We start from the raw sequence: 20,895 nt of genomic DNA on the forward strand, positions 1-20,895 counted from the left end.
TGATTATGTTGAATGTGAGTCAAGCACAGTAGTTGCTGTGAGCTCATACAGGGAAGTAAGGGGAATTTGTTTTAATACAAAATGGGTTTCATGCTCTCACGCTGTCATAACCATATACTCACAAGCATCAAGTCAGTAGCATTCAGATGGTCTCACCACTGTTCAGGGACTAACTGGGCAGTCTGATCCAGGTTGTTTTTTTTTTATGATGTGGAGAATAAGGGGTACAGGCTGTCAAATCTTCATCATGTTACTTGGGTTACGGGTTTCTCTTAGTTTGGTGACCAAGCGGTGGTTTTGTATGTGCTGTTTTATACCCTTTACGAAACATCAGCGATTAATCTCTCCATTCTCTCCCACCAATGGGAATTATTAGAACTTACTCATTTACTGCCTTTTGTCTCCTGGTCTGGGTGTCTTGAGGAGCTAAATGTGCTGTCATCTTGATGACCTGCAAAGCTAGGTACTGACAATACCTATCATTCTTATAGGCTTTTGTGTGCCTCCATGCTGGGATGTTCCTGTCCGTTCTGCTTTCACACTGATCTGACCCTTTCTGTGACAGTTCTGTCCAGTAGACTTGCACTAGAGGGCCAGAAGGCAATAAAACATTTTGTGCAATGGAAATAATCAGCTCTTGAAACAGAAATGGAGCTTGTGGTCTCTGGATTCTAGCTGACAAATTTGTCTGAGCCTTATTGTGTATATTTGATGATGGCTATTCCTGCCTTCTAATAAAAGCTCAATGAACAAAGCTGTGTAACAGATCTGATATCCAACCCAGCTTTTGAAGCCAGGAGGAAGTTTAATGAATTTGCTTCCCAGAAGCAAACAAACAAATAGGCCTTTCTTGCCTTTCTAAGGAAAGTAGTGTCATTTGTCATTCTCCTCCCTCTTGCAGGTAATCATAGCTTCTTGGTTGTCTGTAGCTTGTCACTTTGATAAACTTTTTAGTGCGAGTATATGACAACTGCTGTAAGACTGCTTGTTTGAGGGATATTTATCTTATGTAACTGGTTTGCTTCAAGATAAGTAAGACAGCAGATAAAAGACTGTTGTGATTACTTTTTTTTTTTTTCCCCAACCCAAGAATCTTCCTTCAGGAAGCAATCCAGCAGTCCTGAAAACAAGGGAAAAATTGGTCTAGGTAGAGCAGAAATGCTTTAAACTTCAGAAATTAAAGATTTCATGCTCTGACCGTAGTAGTGTACCCACTGTTAAATGAGACAATGAAGCTGCAGAAATAGCGCTTACACAGTTGGGAACATCCTGATAGAAAGCCAGGTTGGATCACATGGCAGTAGAATGCAACAGCGTTTAATAGACTGAAAAAAAACATACTTGGATAATTTTCTCTGCATATTTAAGTGGGAAGAAAATATTGTAATGTTAAGTGTATTCAATGACTGCAGGGAGTGAATATTTTTTTTTTCTCTCGAATAGCTGTGTTTGAAAAAATAGAGCTTTAGTCCATTGTCTTAATAACAATCTTTTTTCTCTAGGTAACAGATGATGGCGTTACAGCACTAGTGAGTGGAAAATGTTCAAAGAATTTAAAGGTAACTTGTTTAACCAAACAACAAAGAAATGAACAAAAGTGAACACCTACATTTTAAACAATTATTATTATCAGTATTACTGCTGAGAGGTTGGTTTTGACTGACTTTTACCTTTGTTTGTGTACACCCTTGCCCTGATTTTGGTTAGGAATTGAATATTTTCTGGTTCTCTGTATTTAACTCATGTTGTTTTAGAGAGCTGTAAAATCAATGCAAATGAATGCTTAACTTTTTCCCTTGATTTTTTTGGTAGTTATTTCTTGATTCTGTTGAACACTGAGGCAGAATGTGTAATGTAGATAATTTCACAGATTTAAGAAATCAGTTAGCACCTCTGCATAGGTAAATCTCTAACTCATGAAAGCACTTGTGAAATTGAAGTTATCTTTGTGTAAAGAGACAGTGGTAAAATGGTGGAGAAGAGGCATCCCATACCTCTTACCATAAATGATCTACTTGTCTATATAGTACATTTCTTATCTCTCTCTGTGTCTTTAGTTCCATTAAGGCTGGTTCTGAATCTGTAGCGGTTGAGACGGACAAACAAGATAGACCAAGTTCTTAAGTACAAACAGCAGTGCCCATTTATTGCCACAAACACTTTTTTATATAGTCTTTACCAGCTCAAGTGTCTTTTTGCTATTGGTTACAGGCTGCAATAGTAACATATAGTTGGCTAATTTTGCTGTCCTTGATGTTACTCTTTTACTCCCTTGTTTCTCACGGGTACAATTTAGTATCTCCAGATACTCCTTTACTCCCATCTTTCTCACGGGTACACCTTAATATCTTCAAGGCCAATCTCTGTTCCCATGCCCTCTGTCAGGGAATCCATGGACCCACCATAGCCCCCCACATTAATCCAAGCTATTCATATAGGAACTGAGATGGGAAACAGGTCATACTTTTTCTAGTTTATAGTGTTTAATTTAAAACAAACAAACAAACAAACACACACCACAACCCTAAGGAAAAGACCACATCTCGGTCAACTGACAATATTAATAACCTGGAAAAAGTAAAACTGTTATTGTTTTATTTGGAAAGTGAACAGTTAGATTTTGGGGTTTTTTCCATCTGATTTTGTCTATTCTGGACAGCTTTTTTAGTCTTAAGAAGTCTTGTGGTATAAGATGAAATTATTATTTTTCAGACCATAGCAATGAGAAATTTTTTTTTATTTTAGATACTAGAAGTGACTTGAAATTATCTTTATCTTTTAGCTGGTTACATCTTTAGCTGTAGCAAAACAGTGATTCCAGATTTTCTAAGCAACCCTGAGACTATGTAGACAGTCTTCATAAGACACCTCTCGTATCCAGCCTACAGTTGTAAAGCAATGTGTATCACGGTGGTTTGGGTTAGGTCATTTAGATGAGGTCACTCTCAAAATACTTCAATACATATGTCTTAAAACACAAATATTGTAATAAGTTTGGGGTTTGCTACTGAGTAGAGCAGGGTTCTGTAAAGTTTCTAGATGGTTTTGAACTATTTTCCAGCAATATTGGTATAATTACTCAGTCTGTATTATCTTCCCTCTTCTGTATTATTACTGACCACATTTTGCAGGGAATTGTATTTTTGTGTGTAAGCCCTTTTTCTTCAAATCATAGAAACACAGTTCCATTTATTTTTAATAAAAATTTCCAGCTTACAAATTGTGACCTTTAGTGTTTCCTGATCACATCACTGTAGTTACTATTTCTTAGAAAGTGCACGGGTTTTCTTTTGTGTGAGTCAGGTCACTTGCCTAAGACCTGCTCCATCTAGAAATGTTCAGGAAAGTAATGTTGAGGTGGTGAGCTTTGATTTCAGGGGAACTAATGGGAAATTTCAGTCATGCCAGACTGAAGTATGGATTTTGCTTGTTCCTTTTCCTGTGCTTAATACTTGTTTCCACTTTCTTAAAAGGCATGGATTTAAGTGCTTTTGCATTTGTTTATTTTGGGGTGGGGCAGGGCAGTTTGTGCAGTTTTAATAAGGCAACATTTAATCATTTTCCATGGAATGACAATTTTTTTTTTAAAAAAGGTTGTGTTCTGTCACTATAAAAGGCTAGAATGGTTTAGGTGTCTTGGTTTACAAGCAGTAAGAAAAGAAAAATAAATTTAGTAGAGAATATGGAATTATTTGCTACAATCTGTTCTTCAGTGTAACCCCTTTTCTTGTCTGTCACAATCTTTATACCTCTGTTTCATGTCATCAAAGTGCAAATTTGTTGACAGTTATCTAGGGTCAGGTACATGGTGAAAAAAGTAGGGTCTTAAAATTCTCAAATTGTAACTAGCAGGCAGATTTGTAAGTCTTTTTACTTCATTCAGAGGCATTCAGATTCCACATTTCACTTATTAAAATGAACTCAAAACTATACATATATCAGCTTTTGTATATCTTGCTTCTATGAATACAGTTCTTTTCTGTGTCATCATTATGTACAAAGTTGCACTTATTACAAGAAGTCCCTATAATTTGTGCTCTTTCAAGGTCTTTGGAGTTTATAATTTGGAAAGACTCTCTTTCACGGTAAAACAATGGGGTTTTTTTTGTTTTTACCCTAGCATGCCCAAGTCCTATTTTCATAAGATTTGATAGTCTCTTTTCTGTATTTCTTCTGGTACATTTATTGATATGTAAGACAGTTTAGAGGAAAAAATGTATTCTAAATTTATTCTTTCTCTAGCAGGTAAAAGTTACACAACTACACAGAAATGAATAAGAGAGCAGGTTTTAGTCCAGTCTTGGAGGAAGTTCTTGGACTTCTTTTAAGAACGGAAGAGAGAGGGAGGGAGAGAGAGATTACGAACTTCAGCAGAGACTCGTGAATCCTGCCTGTTTTGGGAAACCCCAGAATTCAGTCTGGCTTCTGTTCTTCTGGATCACAAACTGCTAGGAGAGTGGATGTCACAGGAAAACTGATGGGACTCAAACACCATAGAATCCCATTGAAGAGTTTTCGTAGTTGTCTTGAAAGATATATATGTTTTGGGAAAACTCAGGTTTATGGGTTTTAGTTTTGACTTTTCATAGAAAAGCTGTCTTATTTTTCCTGGGGGTATTTTCCTGGTCTGTACAGGACTACATGCGGGGTCAATGCACAGAGGAATAGGAGTTCATAATTTCTTCTGGGTGGGGATCTCTGAAAATCACTGGGCAAAGGAAAGCTTTACCTCCAAAAATATGAGTGCTCTGACAGGCTTGTGTTACTACTATTCTCATAACAGGAGATCCACATGGAACGCTGTGTGAATCTGACTGATGTTGCTGTGGAAGCCGTCCTTACTTGTTGTCCGAAGATACACATTTTTCTGTTCCATGGGTGCCCATTGGTGACAGGTAGGTCAAATCATGCAGGGAGTAAGAAGAGTAATTACTTCCTGATAATATCTTCTTGCTCTCTGGAAAAGCACACTATACTTTATAAATAATCCCAAATAAATAATAGTTTAATAGATAAAATAATAATCATACATTGAGATTTTCGAAGCAAGGTGAGAGTTTTGCTTTGAACCACGGCAGCCTTCCCAAAGTGTGGAACTGTCCATTCAAGAAACAGTGGAAAAGGAGTAGGATGTGGAAAACAATAACAAGCACCAAACAAACAAGCAAACAAAAATGCAAAATAAAACCAAACCAAACAAAACTTAAGAGCGATTATGATCTATCTTAAATTCAACTTCAGTTGGTTGGTGATGCTTTGCAGTTATGTAATTGGAGAAAGAACTGAGTGGTTTTGAATTACTACAGGTATGTCTGAAGTGTGATATTGCAATAGCAAGATAAGGATAAATGCAGATATATAATGGAATCATTCTACTCTTTACCTAGTTTCTAAACACCACAATTCTGAATTGATAACAAGAAGCTCCTTGGTTCTTTTGCAGATCGTTCCAGAGATGTTTTAGAGCAGCTAATCATATCAAACAAAATCAAGCAAGTATCATGGACTGTTTACTGATTATTTATCATGTACATATGAGTGTAAAGTTTACAGATGGGAGAGCTCTTTCAGAAAACAAGCACCTCTGAGAAAGAGCTGGTGACTTTGGCAACACCGGATTGCATCCCTCCTTGTTCCCACCAGAGGCCTCCATCGCCATTCCAGTCCTTGCCTGTGAGTCTGGGCTTCCCAGTTGTCTCTGCTTAGAGCTCTGTCTGTCTTTGCGTCGCTGATCATACTTCATTAAGAGGAAAGTTAAACTATAGTTAGCATTACACTGACATCGCTCAGCCTCCTTGAAGTATCAGAGTTGGCTACTACTTAGCACCTTAGCTACATATACAAACTCAAGTAATATACAAACTCAAGTAATATACAAACTCAAGTAATATACAAACTCAAGTAATATACAAACTCAAGTAATATACAAACTCAATTTAAGTAAGTCTCTGTTCTGAGTTTGTAGTCTGAGAGGCTAGTTACAACTAAAAATAAAGTTGGACCTTTAATCTGACAAAAGTCAACGACCAGAACTGGTGAATGGAGGTGGCATTAACATCAATGCAAATGTATTTTAAGTAGTAACAAACAGTCTCCTTTCACCATGTACTTTTACTAGGTCTGGAATGGCAGATATGTATTTGCTCTGGCTTTTGCCTGTGTTCCTGCATGAAAATCCTTTTAGGGAGCAAAATATTGGTCCTCGTAAACACAGCTTTGAGTGAAACAGGACCAAACTCAGTGTCTGAGCACAGGAATCTCAGGATGAGATTCAGCTGAGTATGTGTTCTATTGTATGCATTTTATTATTTCTCCAGTGGCCTCCAGAAGCTGAAAATAACAACCATTTATGTGTTGTTCAATTGTAGTCATATTAAAGAAAAAAAACAATTAGAAGTGTAGAATTTTATTACATGGCAGAGCACTGGTCCTACCACAATTATAAGTCATGTTCATTTGCTTTCTTGAAACTTCTATGATTTCTACATGAAACATTTTTAAGTGCTAGCAATTTCAGCATTATGCAGGGCAGGTAGCATACTATGTTGATACTTTGCGTCTGGAAGTGGCAGGGTTTAGCTAGGCTGGTCTTACATGGATGTGATGACACTTGAGTACCCATGAGTTTAGGCAACCATAAGGAATATGTTTACTTTAACACGTGCCATAGTCACCCTCGTTTTAAGTGTTGCAGAAATAAACTAGTTTTCTACTAATCTATTCAAAGTTCAGGTCAAATTGCATGGAAGATAATACTATGTGTTGCATCCGGTAATATTAAAGGATATTATGTTGTCTGGCAACAGTCTCTTTCTTCTGTTGATTATATGGTTTATGGAAGAACAAGTCCATTTTAAAAACTTGTTCAAGTGTGACCGAAAGCATAATTTTCAAACTCTGGTGCCTAAATCTGTAATTCTTGTTGAATGCAGTACCATGGCTTGGGTCTGTGATGTTTGTGTTCCTATGATACCTATAGGTATAGCCATTTCCACAAACAGAAGTTTGTTTTGATGTGTTAGCAACTAGCATTTGAAGGCTGTAATTGCCGCAAATCTGTGGACTAGATAAACCAGGGGTGTCAAACTCATTTTCACCGGGGGTCACATCAGCCTTGTAGTTGTCTTCAAAGAGCCAAATGTGATTTTGGGGCTGTATAAATGTAACTACTTCTACTGTGAGGCTGATGTGGCCCCCAGTGAAAAATTAGTTTGACACCCCTGAGATACAGGCTTAAGAACGTAAGTATATACCTAGGTCCCAGTTTTAATCAACCATATTTTATTATTTTTTTGGCTAAAGACTAGTGTATTGTTTTGCCATGCGGGATGTTTGGTGTCAGTTGGGGCAAATCATTCCTTTGAACTCTTGGACATGAGCTGGCAATAAATTTGTTTTGCACTGGTTTTCATGCTAATCCATCTAGCTGATGAGAAAGCAGCACTGACAGACTCACTGATCACGTTGAATAAGTATAAGGATCAGGCTGCCCTGGTTTCAGGAACGGTGTTACAAAAAGAGTAAGTAGAATTGTAAGCTAACTCAGGTGGGAGGGAGCTGTGGGAGGTTCCTAGTCTAACCTCCTGCTCAAAGCAGGGACAGTTCAGAGCAGCTGACTGAGGGCTTTATCCAGCCAATTCTTGAAAAACTGAAGGTGACAGAGCCTTCATGACCTTCCGAGGCAACTTGTTCCACTGCTTGACTATATTAATGGCAGAAAAAAGTTTTTCTTCTGTCCTGTTTGACCCTATTTTGTTTCAATTTACACCCTTTCTCGCTGGAAGAGCCTGCCTCTTATCTTAACAGCCCTCCTCATAGGTGTGGGCAGGCTCCTCCCTTGAAGCCTTCTCTTTTCCAAGCGTAACAAACCTCATTTCCTTAGTCTGTTATTGTAAGACATGTGACTATAACATAGTGTGGTGATAGTTGCCAGACTCTCAACTGCTACATCCAAACAGAAAATTGTAAATGGAAATAACATTAAGCAGCTAAAGGTGGGAGACCTTTAACTTCTGTAACAGCAAAGAACACTTAAAAAATTCTATCTGTGGGACAGTGCTACTGCTAACCTCACTGGCAAAGATGTCCTTTTCCCCCTTGCTAATGTAACCTTGGATTTGTCATGTTGAAGGAAAATGTGGCTTATACTGTGTCCTTAAACGTGTAGATTTACCATGTTCTTCTATAACCTCTTCTAAATGTGTAACTTAGAGGTATATCCTCATCTTGTGCTTAAAAATCTGTACAACACTGCAATGAATTAACATTGTACTTTTATGTTTGAAAGTTTAATCTAAGTCATGATAAATCCTTCAGTGCCAGAGCTTGAGTCTGCTGTCTTATGGGTTTGTTGCTAGCGTAACTATACAGGAATATTTTTTCATTCAGGTTAAATCAGTTATTTTCCAAAAATGTTTACAAGTGCTGAGTGAAGTGGGAGAAGAACATAATGCATGCACTTATCACTTCATGTTATGTATTGTTTGAATATTGTTATCCTTGTAAATTGTTGGGTGAACACTGCAGAATATTCACTTATTGTTCTGAAGATTAAAGTTTAAGTCTTCCATTTGGATTGTTTTTAAAACTTGTTAAATTACATTTTATGACCACGTACATCTGAACGTGCTCCTAAACCTCCTACTTTTCAAACACCATGGTTTTCTGAGTGAGTACCACATCTTTTTCACTTTTATAAGCTTCCACCACGTCACCTGGTATTTGGATAGTTGTTGGCGCAGCGTGTTCCATTCTGCAGTTGTTAGTTCCCCATCACTGCTTGTTCAATAGTGAACTGCTAAAGGTGACAGTTCCTGCAAGACTGCTCTGAAAACATTGGTTTCTTCTTCAAATGGCTGCATTTTTTTTACCGTGCAGATGGTTCTTCCTTGACAGATGTAGCTGCGAATGATTCTGTAGCTTGTTGTCCAGCATCTCCTCAAGAGAATAGAAAAATAATTCTATCCAACTTCCATCCCCTATTTTTTATTTTGTTACCTTCTGTTCAGAAACACTAATGGAAGGAAAAATTTCTTCATCCCTCACCAGCTTCCCATGATGATAGATTGCCTTTTGTACCCCTGCAAAGTTAGTGAATGTAAACCATTTGACCCTACTTTCTTGACCAGGGCTGTCAGACTCATTTTCACTGGGGGCCACGTCAGCCTCATGGTGGCCTTCAAGGGGCCAAATGTCAGTTACATTTCTACAGTCCTAAAATGACGTTTGGCCCTTTGAAGGCCAGCACAAGGCTGATGTGGCTGCCTCTGAAAATGGGTTTGACACCCCTGCTCTAGGGGATAAAGTTACCCTGTAGCTATTTAGTAACTTTCCACTTACTAAAAACTTTAGCTGGAGTTCAAGAAGAGTATTTCAGATTCGTGTGCAACTCCTAAATAATCACTCTGGCAGCTTCAAGAAAGAGTAAATTTTTATTATAGAAGGGAGGTGGGAGACTCACATTAGTTACTTTGACATTCATAAGAGAGATCCAGAAAAAGAGCAAGGCACTTTCAGTTGAGTATAGTATGAGCTAATAGTCTAGCAGAGAGATTTATGAAGAACAGCAATAATTTTCTCTGTAAATAAGCTAAAAAAGTCTGTGAAAGCAGTGCAGTAATTTTTCAGGCACCTTCTTCCTCTCCCCACAGCGGTATGCTGGATGTCTAAAACATTTCACAATCACATCAGAGAGCAAGACTGATACATGAATTTACATGAAAAACAGCAAGCATGCAAACTCCTACATGTAGCTTGGTTTTGGATTTGCATTTCAGTGTAAGCCCCTTTGAATACAGTTTGCATGTAGGTTGTACCTCAAATGGAGCAAAAGCCTCAGTGAGTATGACTGAAATCAGTACAGTGAAGGTAATCTACTTCCCATCAACAGGTACGTCCCATGTTTAATTCCCATTTTTATTTTACATACTTACAAAAAAGCCAACGAAGTGAGACAAAATTCACTAAGAAAGACAGCTTCAACAACTTTCTAAGCTATTTGAGGGCTGGTAACTCCAGACGATACTTGATGTTAATCCATTGTTTTCTTGTCTAGTATACTCGGGAAGTGAATATTCAATAACTTTGTGCAATTGACTGTGAATACTGTGGCTTAAAAACTGATGCCTGCCAGGGTCACCAATCAGCACTTCAGTTTGCTGTATTCTGATGCATTTCCTCAGCCAGTGATGGAGACCATCAGCAAGTTGTTCATCATAAAACATATCTCCTAGAACAATGAGGTCCCAGTTTCCAGCCTCTGAATTAATGATGTTCTTAATAGTGATGGGGAAGGGATTCAGGTGGTTCAGTTCACAGTTCAAGATCATTGCCATTCCTGCAACTGAAGAAGAGTCAAAGTAGAATGAAAATTACATTTTAGGATTCTGCCATTCAGCTTTCTTACAAGTTTCCTTGACAAATCTTTCAGTTTCATCTAAATATTTTTGTTTCTCTTATCTAGGGACTTCCCACAGTTTTCATTATGGGTCAAAATCTGGCATAATGTGATGCAATTTTATCTTCATTGCACACTGGCAAGAACTATTCCTGGCATCAATACCAACGGAAACCAGTCATGGAATCATTGAACCAAAATATCCAACTGCCTTAATCTATAGATATACTTCCTTCTTAGCCAAGGAAAAATTAAATTATGAATAAACTGAATTTGTAAGTCAATTATGGGAAAAAAAAATCTGGGGGGAAAAAGGCAAAAATCTAGGCCCTAATATAATAAAGTGCAGGAGAATGCCATGGTCCTGCAGAGAAGCCAGCTTGCTGCCTGCGCTTAGAGTTCTCTTCCAAACCAGCCATGATGGTGCAGAGGAAGCATTTGAGAGAACCTTTGCATTTTCTTCTTTCTAAGGAGCTATGGAAATATACTCGATGCAAGGGATGCTGGCAAAATCCATTTACCTTTTAAGCATTCTTAGAAGTCTGTTTAGAACCTGAATTTCTCACAAATGCAGCAAAGAAAAGCCACTGTAAATGTCCTTTAAAAAATAATAAATATCTTCACACAGAGATGAAAAAAAAAGGCCTTACTAGGGTCGATGTCATTAGCAAGGACTTGTGATGCACCACTCATCACAGCAGCTATTGCTGTTGCTCCACATCCACTTCCAAGATCCAAAACTGACCGTCCTTTAACAACACGTGGATTATCTAAAATGTACCTGAAAAGAAAAAAACTGTTAAAGCAATTAACAAGATTATGCACATTTCTCAGTTTTGCATTACACTACAGAAGAGTTCACATCATACATGTAATGAAGCATGGTATCTTAAAAACAGTGTTGCACGTGTGCAGCTGGTACATAGCTCCTTATGTGCCTCTGCTGATTTAAAAATTAAGAACCATCATCTTTCTTCCTTAGTTCTCATTCCCCAAAGAAGAAGAAATCCAGCCAAGTAAGCAACATTTTACTTCAATCAGCTCCTTCTCTGACAGGTGAGCTTATCTAATAAAAATGGACACAAACTGCAAGGTGACTAAAATGCTTGGTATCAGAAATAAGGATGTAAAGATTTGTAGAAATTAAAAGGAATCTGACTGAAGAAATGTGAAGATGTATTCGCAGAGAATGTTGTACCCATCAAAAGACAAGACTTCTACCCATTGATCTAAAACACTGCTTGTGCAACTGCTTGGAAGAAGGGGAATTTCTCCTCTTTTCCTGAGCTGTGCAGACACAGATGCAAATTCTTCTAGTCTGTTTAATGTTGCTCCTGAGTGGCAAGAAGAAAATGAGAATAGAGAAGCAGTGAGCAAAAAGAGCGTCTTCATCTAGTTGCTGACACCTGCCTGAGGAATCAACAAGCAAAAACCTCTAGGCTGGGAAATGAGAGGAACCAGCAGAAGACAAGCAGCAGTTACTGTTAAATGCTACAAATCATACAACTGTTACTGAGGGTTCAGGACTTTAACAATTGCCTTGAAGTTCAATCTTCTGCAAAGGAAAAGTCCCAAAGTGATGGGGAAGAGCATGAGGTGACATAAATTACTGCAGTTGCCATAAATTTACTACCAATTGCTATAGAGTAGAAACAGGAGAGGATTCTTCGTTTGTGTTGTCTTCCAGCGTGGAGGGTGATGGCTGACTCCTCACGCTGGGCTACTGGTGAGCAGAGCTTTTGCAGGTGGGTTCCAATGCAGACAACTGTAATGGAAATGTGAAGATCGGTGTAAATGGCAAATGGATGGGTGGAAATGTCTGGGCCTGAAAGCACCATCAGGAATGGCAGAAGGAGGCCTAATAAGAATGTCAAGTGTTAATGGTACCTAGATCCCAGCACATTTTTATACAGATTCCTAGGGGCCCAGGCTGGGAGAACAAAAGACAACCTACCGTCAAAATAACCAGTGTGAGCCATTACGAGATGATAGCAGGAAGGTTGAGACCAGGACTGAAGCTACAAAATACCCAGATCAGAAACCCAGGAGACATGAGGAAGGCCTGACATCCCATGCCTCTTGTCCTACATGTCATCACATGGAACCCTACCAGACAGCTTGGACATGCACAGCTTGGTGCTTTTGAGTATGTGGGTTTGCATCCAATGAGCAAAACTGATTCAGTGTTAATGAAGAAGCACCTTCTCCTATGAGGTCTGCAGCATTATTTGCTACTTTGAAGATCTACAGATGCTCTTGGGGGCACACAGGCAGGACATCTGTTCAGAGGCTCAGCATTTCAGATGTTTGGCAACTCTCCCCCTGAGGCCACCACTCCTCTGAGGCCAGCCCCCAGCTTTGCAACAGCACAGAGGACAGGGGTGCAACCTCCAAAAAAGCATTCCCTTTCCCCTTTCTAGGGGTTATGCTTGGATCTGCAATGACCTTCTAGCAGACCTGGCCCAATGCTGCAAGTGCTGTGTTTCCAGCTGAGCGGTTCTCAAGTTACCGCTAATGACGGTGGTGACTTAGGACAGCTGGAACCGACTGTCCCCCCTGGCAAGGCAAAGCGCATTACGCTGCTGCTGGAGCCTGCTGTCTGCCGTGCTGGGTTAACGGGGTGTCTTGAATTACACCAAGAGGAACAGCTTGAAACAGGAGACTCCTGATGGTGTAGAAATGCCAACTGTGAAATGAGGACAGTTACGGAAGCAGCGTGTTCTCATGCTCCTTTTTTCTTTCTACTTCTCCAGATGATGCAGCTGATTTCTGAGATTCGCAATACATCAAAGCAAGTGCATAAACGATAAGTCAACAGAGTGGTGAAATGCCAGATAATTATTAGTGCTACCCAAATATCTGGGCATATGAATAATATGATAATAAAATGTAGAGATACCTAATTCAATTATGCAACATTCAGGAGCACTGTAGTTCATCTACATGGCAGGCTAATCAACTCACACTTTAAGATTCATCTTACCCTGCTCAAAAATGCCTTTCTATTTTATGCTTTCTTGCAGAAAAACAACAAACCCCAATTCAGATCCTTCCCTTTCATCCATGTGGGGAATGTCTGACCGCTTGTTCTTTGCTGTAACAATTAGAAACTTTATCTGCTGTTCAAAGCGAGAGATTGGATTTTACAGGATAAAAGAACTCTTAACTAGTTCCTGGAAATCAGGAACATTGAAGACATTTTGACAGGAAGTGGCCAAAATGAAAATTGGGTTCTGACGTCACTAAAAGACAGCCACAATAAGGCTCGACAATGAGGCTGCTGAAATCCTAAATGAGGAAAGTGATTCAGGCTAACCAGCACTCCAAGTGCATCAGCATAAACCTACTTTTCTCAACAGACCAGACACACATCCACACTCCTGTCTGTCTCCTACAAAAAAAACCACCAAACCACGTGTATGACAAAAAAGCAATCCTCATGTTTGCAGTGACAATGAGTGATAGAGTTAAACACCTCGCTAGGTTTTGATGGCAACTGCACAGCCCTTCCACAGATCCAAATTCAGCCCCATTGTCAACTCATGCATCACCAGTGAAGAAACATATTTCAATGTAAAGAGCCGTAAGTTATTCTATATGCCACAGGTGCTGAAACTTCCCTGCCAAGCACCAGAGATTGCATCTCTCCTGTGTAATCAGAGAAGAGTATGGATAATGCGCTCTCACGCAGGGCAAATACACATCACTATGAATTACTATAAGCAGAGCCAGGTCTGACATCCTGGCCTGCAGCAGGTTGGACTTTTTGGTGATGAATGGTGCGTACCTGGAGAGGGCTTGGCCTCCTGGCCAGTAAATCGCCCAGAACGGGTCCCCGTAAGGCCACAGGTCAGGTTTTTCCTTCCAGAACCTGCAGCGAGGGGTGAGGAGGCGAAGTCGTATCTCTGGTGTGAGGTTCCCGCTGCTGGTGACCTCCGTGTTCTCCTCCAAAAACGCCCTCACCTCGGGGTCCAGAGACTTGCTGATGCCCCAATGGCAGCAGCGCTTCCAGCGCAGAGCGGGGCCTCCCCTCCTGCTCCTCCAAGCCTTGGCAAAGGTGCTCTGCCTGCCCAAGAGAAGGAGCCGCTTCCAGCTGCGCAAGGCCATGTCTCCCCAGGGACAAACCCTCCCCAGGAGAGCTCAGCTTATCTGATGAGCACAGCAGAGGATGAGGCAGAAGGCTCAAAACAAACTCACACGATGTTGTTTTTCATAGCGACGGACGACACACGACAGACAATTCCTGAAAAGAGAACAATGCTACATAAGTCATGTTTCTTCAGTGACTTCAAGGCTATGCCCCACCAGGGCTTTAGGAAGAAGAGGTCCATGTGCTGTTGTGTGACTGTGAGTGTGTGCCTTGCCCCTGCCTGAAGAGCCTTTGAAGTCTGAAAGAAGTGGTATTTAAGGAAGAAGCTATCAAGAGACCCATTCAGGAGAGTGCTATAAACACATCCCATGAGAAACAACCAGTTAGCAGGACAGCTGACAGAGGTAAAAATTAAACATGCAGCCTTTTAACACCTTCCTCCCATCTGTCTTGAAGATACCCACACAGCAAACTAATCCTGTTCAAGGTTCTTCCATTGACTATTTAGCTTTTGTAGTAGGGCTCTGGCATTGCAGGGCCTGTGGACACAACAAAGGTTATCAGTAGGTTGTTTGAGAGCCGCTATTAATTACAAGTTTTGTAATGGTCTTTTATATGAAAGCATCTTTTTAAAGGCAAGCAATTGAAGAACTTCCTCAAAAGACTTTCCTCTCTCTCTCGGATTTGTCAGGCTGCCAGCTCTAAAATGAAAACCAAACCAAACCAAACAAACAAAAAAAAACCCAGATAAACAAACCCAAGAACTGGTCTTAATCAGAATATTCCCAGTTTGTTGCTTTTCACAGAATCAGAGAATGGTTGGGCTTGGAAGGGACCTATGGGGATCATCTAGTCCAACCCACCTGCTAAAGCAGGTTCACCCAGAGCAGGTCACACAGGAATGTGTCCAGGCGGGTTTTGAATGTCTCCAGAGAAGGAGACTCCACAACCTCTCTGGGCAGCCTGTTCAGTGCTCTGGCACCCTCAAAGTAAAGAAGTTTCTTCTCCTATTCAGACAGAACCTCCTGTACTTCAGTCTGTGCCCATTGCCCCTCATCCTACCATTCAGCACCAATGAAAGGAATCTGTATTTTAACAGATTGGTCAGTTTTATGGTGCAATAGTCTCATGTGGATGCTCTCAGCCGTAGAAGAAAGCAGACCTCCATCACTGCAGCCCACTCCCTGTGAGAAACTATATAAACATGCTTTCCCTGTGAGAAACTATATAAACAAGCAGTCTAAAGTGACAGTATTTTAAAAAATAAAAAAAAAAAAACACAGCCAAGTTTGTAAAAGGTGACACATTCAGATGATGAGCTCACACTCTAAGGCCTTCTGACACCACGCAAGGCCAGCTTTCAGGTCACAAGCCATTAAGAGACTGGAAGATTGGTACATCAGAGTTTAGACTCATTTAAGAATCAGGAGAATGGAGAGTGAAGAGCCAAAGCACTCAGCAGGAAAGTGAACCGAGCACTTCATCACTATCACCATCTTCTCCTCACCCACCACATTTTGCAGACGCTGGGTCTTTCGTACACTAATCCTCTGAGTATCCTTACCAAGCAGTGGCCTGAAGAGAGAGCAGCTGCTTTCCTGCCTTCCTGCTCAGATCTCCTTCATCCATCCTTTAATATTCCCTTTTCTCCTTCCTCATCTTGCTCTCTAATTTCTTTTCAATAACTTGCAGTTACTTGCATCAGGGCACAGCTTTCGAACCCCCACACACACTGACGACCAGAGAAGCATTTAAGGCTTCCACTACAGCATGACTGCAAGTACCAACAGACACAAGGGAAACTGCACTCTCTATTTTGCAATTGTTTTCTCTCTTCTGCAGTAGTTTTCATGAAAAAGCAGAATGATGCATGAAGAAAGTCAGCTTCAGCCCACCCCTGCCGATTTTTCACAACAGAAGAGTTGTGGCCAGTTTCACCATCCAGGACTGTGCAGGTTGCCCTTAAAAAACTAGGCAAAGGGACAACAGGACAAAACAAAGCCTTAAAACTTCATTTATCGTTACTTCATTTTTCCTTTATCTGTCTGTATCTTTAGTAAAAGTTCATACACTTTTAGTGGCATTTTTGTTACGTGCTGGGCTCTGCTTTAGGGGCTGGGTTTTGCTCCATCACTTACTACAACGTTAAGCTGTGACCTTCCCTCCAGTCACACTTTGCTATTTAGGCAAACAGTCCAGTTAAGTCTTTGTTTAAACCACTGGCTAAAGGCTTTGAATTTGAATTTTTATTACAAATAAATACATGTGCATTTTTCCACATTTGAGAATGCCATCCAGCAGAGTCCATCCAATTAATGAATGTAATTAACGATTGCCTTCCTTCTTGAAGGCAGAGAGCTATATAATCCCCATCTGCCTAGGGGAAGCATGAAGTTAACTGAAATCAATCAGAGACATAAATCTTGTCAGCTAATACCTTATGCTGTTTTTTCCCCATGAATTGCTGCAAATTAGCAGGGCTGCGATTCGGCAGTGTGTATTTTGCATTGCCTGTCACGCTAGTTACTCTTTTAAAATTGATGGTCTGTAGAGAAACATCTGCCAAGAGCATTTTGCTCAAAACGCCAAACCAAGCTTAAGCGCTCGGTGCGGGAAGGCATCAGGATGGATATCCTTGTGTTTTAACACTCCTGGCATTGCCATCTTATTGGGAATACAATCAGTGGGTGAGCAGAACTTGGAAAAGGGGACCAAAAAAAAAAACCAAACCAAAACAAAACAAAAAAAAGGTGTGATTTAAGCTTTTTTTTTTTTTTTTTTTTTTAATAAAAAAAAGGAGCAGGTGCCGTTCAAGGCATAACCACATAGACCCCACGCTTCCCATCGGGGGAAGCCAGACCCGACCAAGGCCAAAGGCTGCCCTCTTCAGCTCCCGGTCACCCAGCCCCGCGATCACCAGCGACCCGCCGCGACACACCGCCCCCAGCCCGGCGCCCCCAGTTTGTCACCCCGCGCTGGGCCTCCGGGGGGGCGGCAGGGGGTAAGGGAAGAGAAGGCCGGGGCTAGGCCGCACCGCCCCCGCCGGGGCGGGACCGGGGCCGAGGAGCGCCCGGCCCTCACTTACCGCTGCTCCCGGCCGCCGTCGCCTCTTCGTCCCGCCCCGCTGCGCTGCGCGGGGGCCGGGCCGAGCCGTGCCGATCGGGGCCGGGATCCCCGCCCGCCCTTAAAGCGGCAGCGCCGCGGAGCATGAGGTCCCGGTCCCGGTCCCGATCCCGATCCCGATCCCGATCCCGATCCCGATCCCGATCCCGGCTCCGGCTCCGGCTCCGGCTCCGGTCCCGGCAGCTTCCCCCGCTGAAGTGTTCGCTGGTGCTGGAAGTTGTTTTTTACCAATACTGCAGCGCTTGGTGGCAGCGGCCCGGGCCTGCCCCTCTCTACATGCAGGTCACTGACCACTGTCATGTGCTGGCTCTGGTCCTGCTTCATTTAAATTAGTTTTTAGAAGAGTTGCGCCGATGTAGACTAGCTCTGTATTTTAAAATGGTAATAAAAATCCACATGGGAAAAGGAGTGATAACACACATCCGAATTTGACAGCAGAGAAAATTTGGTATTTTTTTTCTGTAGCACATCAGATCAAGGGCACCGTAAAATGTTCTATGGCCTAACCAAGGTTTCCCAACCTCTTTGTTACAGCAACAGCTGTTGAAGGTGCTGGCCACAAAAGACCGGCCAGCCAGTGCTGGGTCTGTTCCTTGGCCAAGCTGAACCACTGTCTTCCCTCCATGTGTGTGTCTTCCCTGTGCCCCGTCTATCCCGTTAACAGAAGGTGTTTCATAAAGACGGACCCAATATGAAATCACATTGCTTTGGAATCGGGTCCATCTTTTCTAAACAAGTCTGATGAGGAGCAGCTGAGGGAACTGGGGCTGTTTAGCCTGGAGACAAGGAGGCTGAGGGGAGACCTTATCACTGTCTGCAACTACCTGAAAGGAGGTTGTAGCATGGAGGGTGTTGGTCTCTTCTCCCAAGTAGCAAGTGATAGGATGAGACAAAATGGCCTCAAATTGCACCAGGGAGATTTAGATTGAATATTAGGAAAAAATTCTTCATGGAAAGGGTTGTCAGGCATTGGAACAGGCTGCTCAGGGAAGTGGTGGAGTCACCATCCCTGGAGGTGTTTAAAAGGCATTTAGACAAGGTTCTTAGGGACATGGTTTAGTGCTAGAGTTAGGTTAGGTTATGGTTGGATTCAATGATCCTTAGGGTCTCTTCCAGCTGAAATGATTCTATGATTCTATGAAACACTCTCCATTTCTGCTGCTTTAAAGATGCTGTTGCTTCTCTCTTCCCCAAACCCTCTCCAGTAGGTACAAGCGGGAGGGGTCTCCCCTTAAAGTGCTGTTTTGTTGTGACTCCCGAGGGCACAGCTCTGCTCTGAGCACCTGACAACCTGCCGACAGACAGCCGTGTTTCCACTGAGGCCACAAAGTGCATTTTCACCAGGCAGCGACTGTGGTGGCTGGGCAAGGAACCAAACCCTCCCACATTTCCCTGCTCCCCCGGCCTCTGTCCTCCGCAGAGGGATCCCGGGGACAGGGGCTCGCCTGCCTCCCAGGTGGGGGCCGAGGGGGGTTCCTGCATTCCCACCTTGTGGGTCTGCTGGTGCGATCCCCTGGCCGCTCTTCCTGCAGGAGCTGGTTTTGCTGTGTTGATTAGTGGCTCTCCAGTAGGTCCCACCTGGTCTCTACCCTATCTCCAGTCCTACCTGCCGGGATTTCGGGAATACAAGCAGCTGCTGACAACGAGAATGACAAACGTGGTTTTCTCTAGCTTCCCTTTGGGACTAAGTGTCCCATATTTCATACGCTGCGGTTTGAAAAGGCTCTTGTGCATCGCCTGGGGTGACGATCGTTAAGTCCTACAGCACTTGCGGTGAGAGGTTTTCAAGAATAAGTCTGGCATTTACACAGCCTAAGCCTGGATCTGCCCAAATCGCTGAGGTTATGAGGCCATCTAGTGATCTGCTGGCTTAGTACAATTAAAATGTGCTCTCCGGGGTGTGAAAGCTGCTTATAAAACCGGTCTTTTTCTCTAAACGTGGGTGATCCCCAGTGTCCTGAGGGAAGGTAATTCCTCCATGCTGGGCTGCAGAGAGGCCGGGATGGAGGCGATGCACTGGGAGGAGGCCAGGATCCAGACAGAAGCTGGTGTCCACCTGCCACATGAAGGAGCCTGAAGTTCACAGACAGGTTAAGCTACAGGGATATTTATATGCTTTTTACTCTCGTAAAGCAGAACTCATGCTCAGTCTTCTCAGACATGATCCTCAAAACTTCTATAAAAGTGTGGAGCTTTGTGGTTTAGGCTCAGGAAGGGCTTTATTTCTTGGAGCGCTTAGAGGAACCATTCAGTTTCAAAGGTCTTGAGTCTTTCTGCAGTTCTTGCTGGTCCTCTCCAAGGAGTGAGACATTGAAAGCACTTTAAATACCCAAAACTGTGCACAAAATGTGCAATTCAGTACAGAGGTCCTTGTGTCCTCTAGATACTCATCATTATGCTGGGAAAAAAGAACTCAGTAATATATATAACAGGAGAATCTTTATCAGCATTAGCTCAGGATGCCATGTGGGACATGGTAGCAGCTTTAGGCACACTGACAGGTGATGATACACCTCTACTTTGCACATTTTATTTTATGTGTGAGAAGGTTCCCAGAGAAATCTGACAGGAAAGCTTTTTCACATGGATCTTCAGCCTCTTTGATTGGGTATTTTAACACATAACTTCTCAGGTCTTGGGTTTTTTTTTCCTGAACTCCTGATATATGATATTCCCCAGTAGCTATGTGAACCTCAGTGAAGTCACTTCTGTCTAATACAGACTGACACCACACTGGGGCAGTTAAAAACAAAACAAAAACAAAACAAAAAAAACCACAAACCACCACAACCTTCCCTGGCTGCTTCCAGCCCAGGGATTGCTTCGCTAAAAAAGGGGGGGTGAAGTCCTCACTTCCCGGTAACATTGGCTGGGATGCTAAAGTCATAAATCTGATCATTCTTATTTGACTAACAAGATTTAATTATTATTGTATAGATTCCTAGCATGACATAAGAAAGCTTTGATACCAATGATAGCTGTCAGCCCTCTTGTGAAAGCCTGAGTAAACCGCTCAGACTTCCAGGACATGCTTTGTGCTGATTACTTCAGCAAAGTATCAAAGCCTATTCTCTGTGAGAAAAAAAAAATGTTTAATTTCCAAAGACTTTGTGCTTTAGATGGTGACATCTTGAGAATTTCTGCTGCTTAAATGTATGGTATACCGTGCAACCAGCTACCATAACTGTGTTGGAATTTGCTCTGAGGACAAGGACATCTTTGATCACAACATAATATCGATTTGGTGTATCACGGAGGAGTGCAACACTTGCAAAATGCCATTGTA

The 20,895-nt window shown here is 41.9% G+C and overlaps 2 protein-coding genes across 5 annotated transcripts in view; one reads left to right on the forward strand and one right to left on the reverse strand.

Moving 5' to 3' along the window:
- AMN1 (antagonist of mitotic exit network 1 homolog) overlaps positions 1–8,569 on the forward strand; it is a 72,630-nt gene extending 64,061 nt beyond the window's left edge. For both annotated transcript variants that reach the window (XM_021284787.2, XM_005500323.3), the window contains 3 exons: positions 1,503–1,559; positions 4,784–4,895; positions 5,444–8,569. In XM_021284787.2, the coding sequence (XP_021140462.1) occupies positions 1,503–1,559; positions 4,784–4,895; positions 5,444–5,517 (243 nt within the window). In that variant the 3' untranslated portion in view covers positions 5,518–8,569. The remainder of the gene's footprint in view (positions 1–1,502; positions 1,560–4,783; positions 4,896–5,443) is intronic.
- Positions 8,570–9,412: 843 nt separating this feature from the next.
- ETFBKMT (electron transfer flavoprotein subunit beta lysine methyltransferase) lies at positions 9,413–17,752 on the reverse strand. 3 transcript variants are annotated; one of them, XM_065035076.1, is made up of 5 exons: positions 17,572–17,752; positions 14,594–14,639; positions 14,184–14,462; positions 11,047–11,177; positions 9,413–10,342 (listed from the first exon to the last, which is right to left on the reverse strand). In XM_065035076.1, the coding sequence occupies exons 1-5, from the start codon at positions 17,693–17,695 to the stop codon at positions 9,978–9,980; spliced, it is 945 nt and encodes a 314-aa protein (XP_064891148.1). In that variant the 5' UTR covers positions 17,696–17,752; the 3' UTR covers positions 9,413–9,977. The 3 variants fall into 3 exon arrangements, with proteins under 3 accessions (XP_064891148.1, XP_021140460.1, XP_064891152.1); XM_021284785.2 differs by lacking the exon at positions 17,572–17,752 and adding an exon at positions 14,951–17,184; XM_065035080.1 differs by lacking the exon at positions 17,572–17,752 and adding an exon at positions 14,951–14,966 and having other exon boundaries at positions 14,184–14,639.
- Positions 17,753–20,895: the final 3,143 nt, after the last annotated feature.

Source organism: Columba livia, chromosome 1 (assembly GCF_036013475.1).
Source record: "Columba livia isolate bColLiv1 breed racing homer chromosome 1, bColLiv1.pat.W.v2, whole genome shotgun sequence".
NCBI lineage: Eukaryota > Metazoa > Chordata > Aves > Columbiformes > Columbidae > Columba > Columba livia.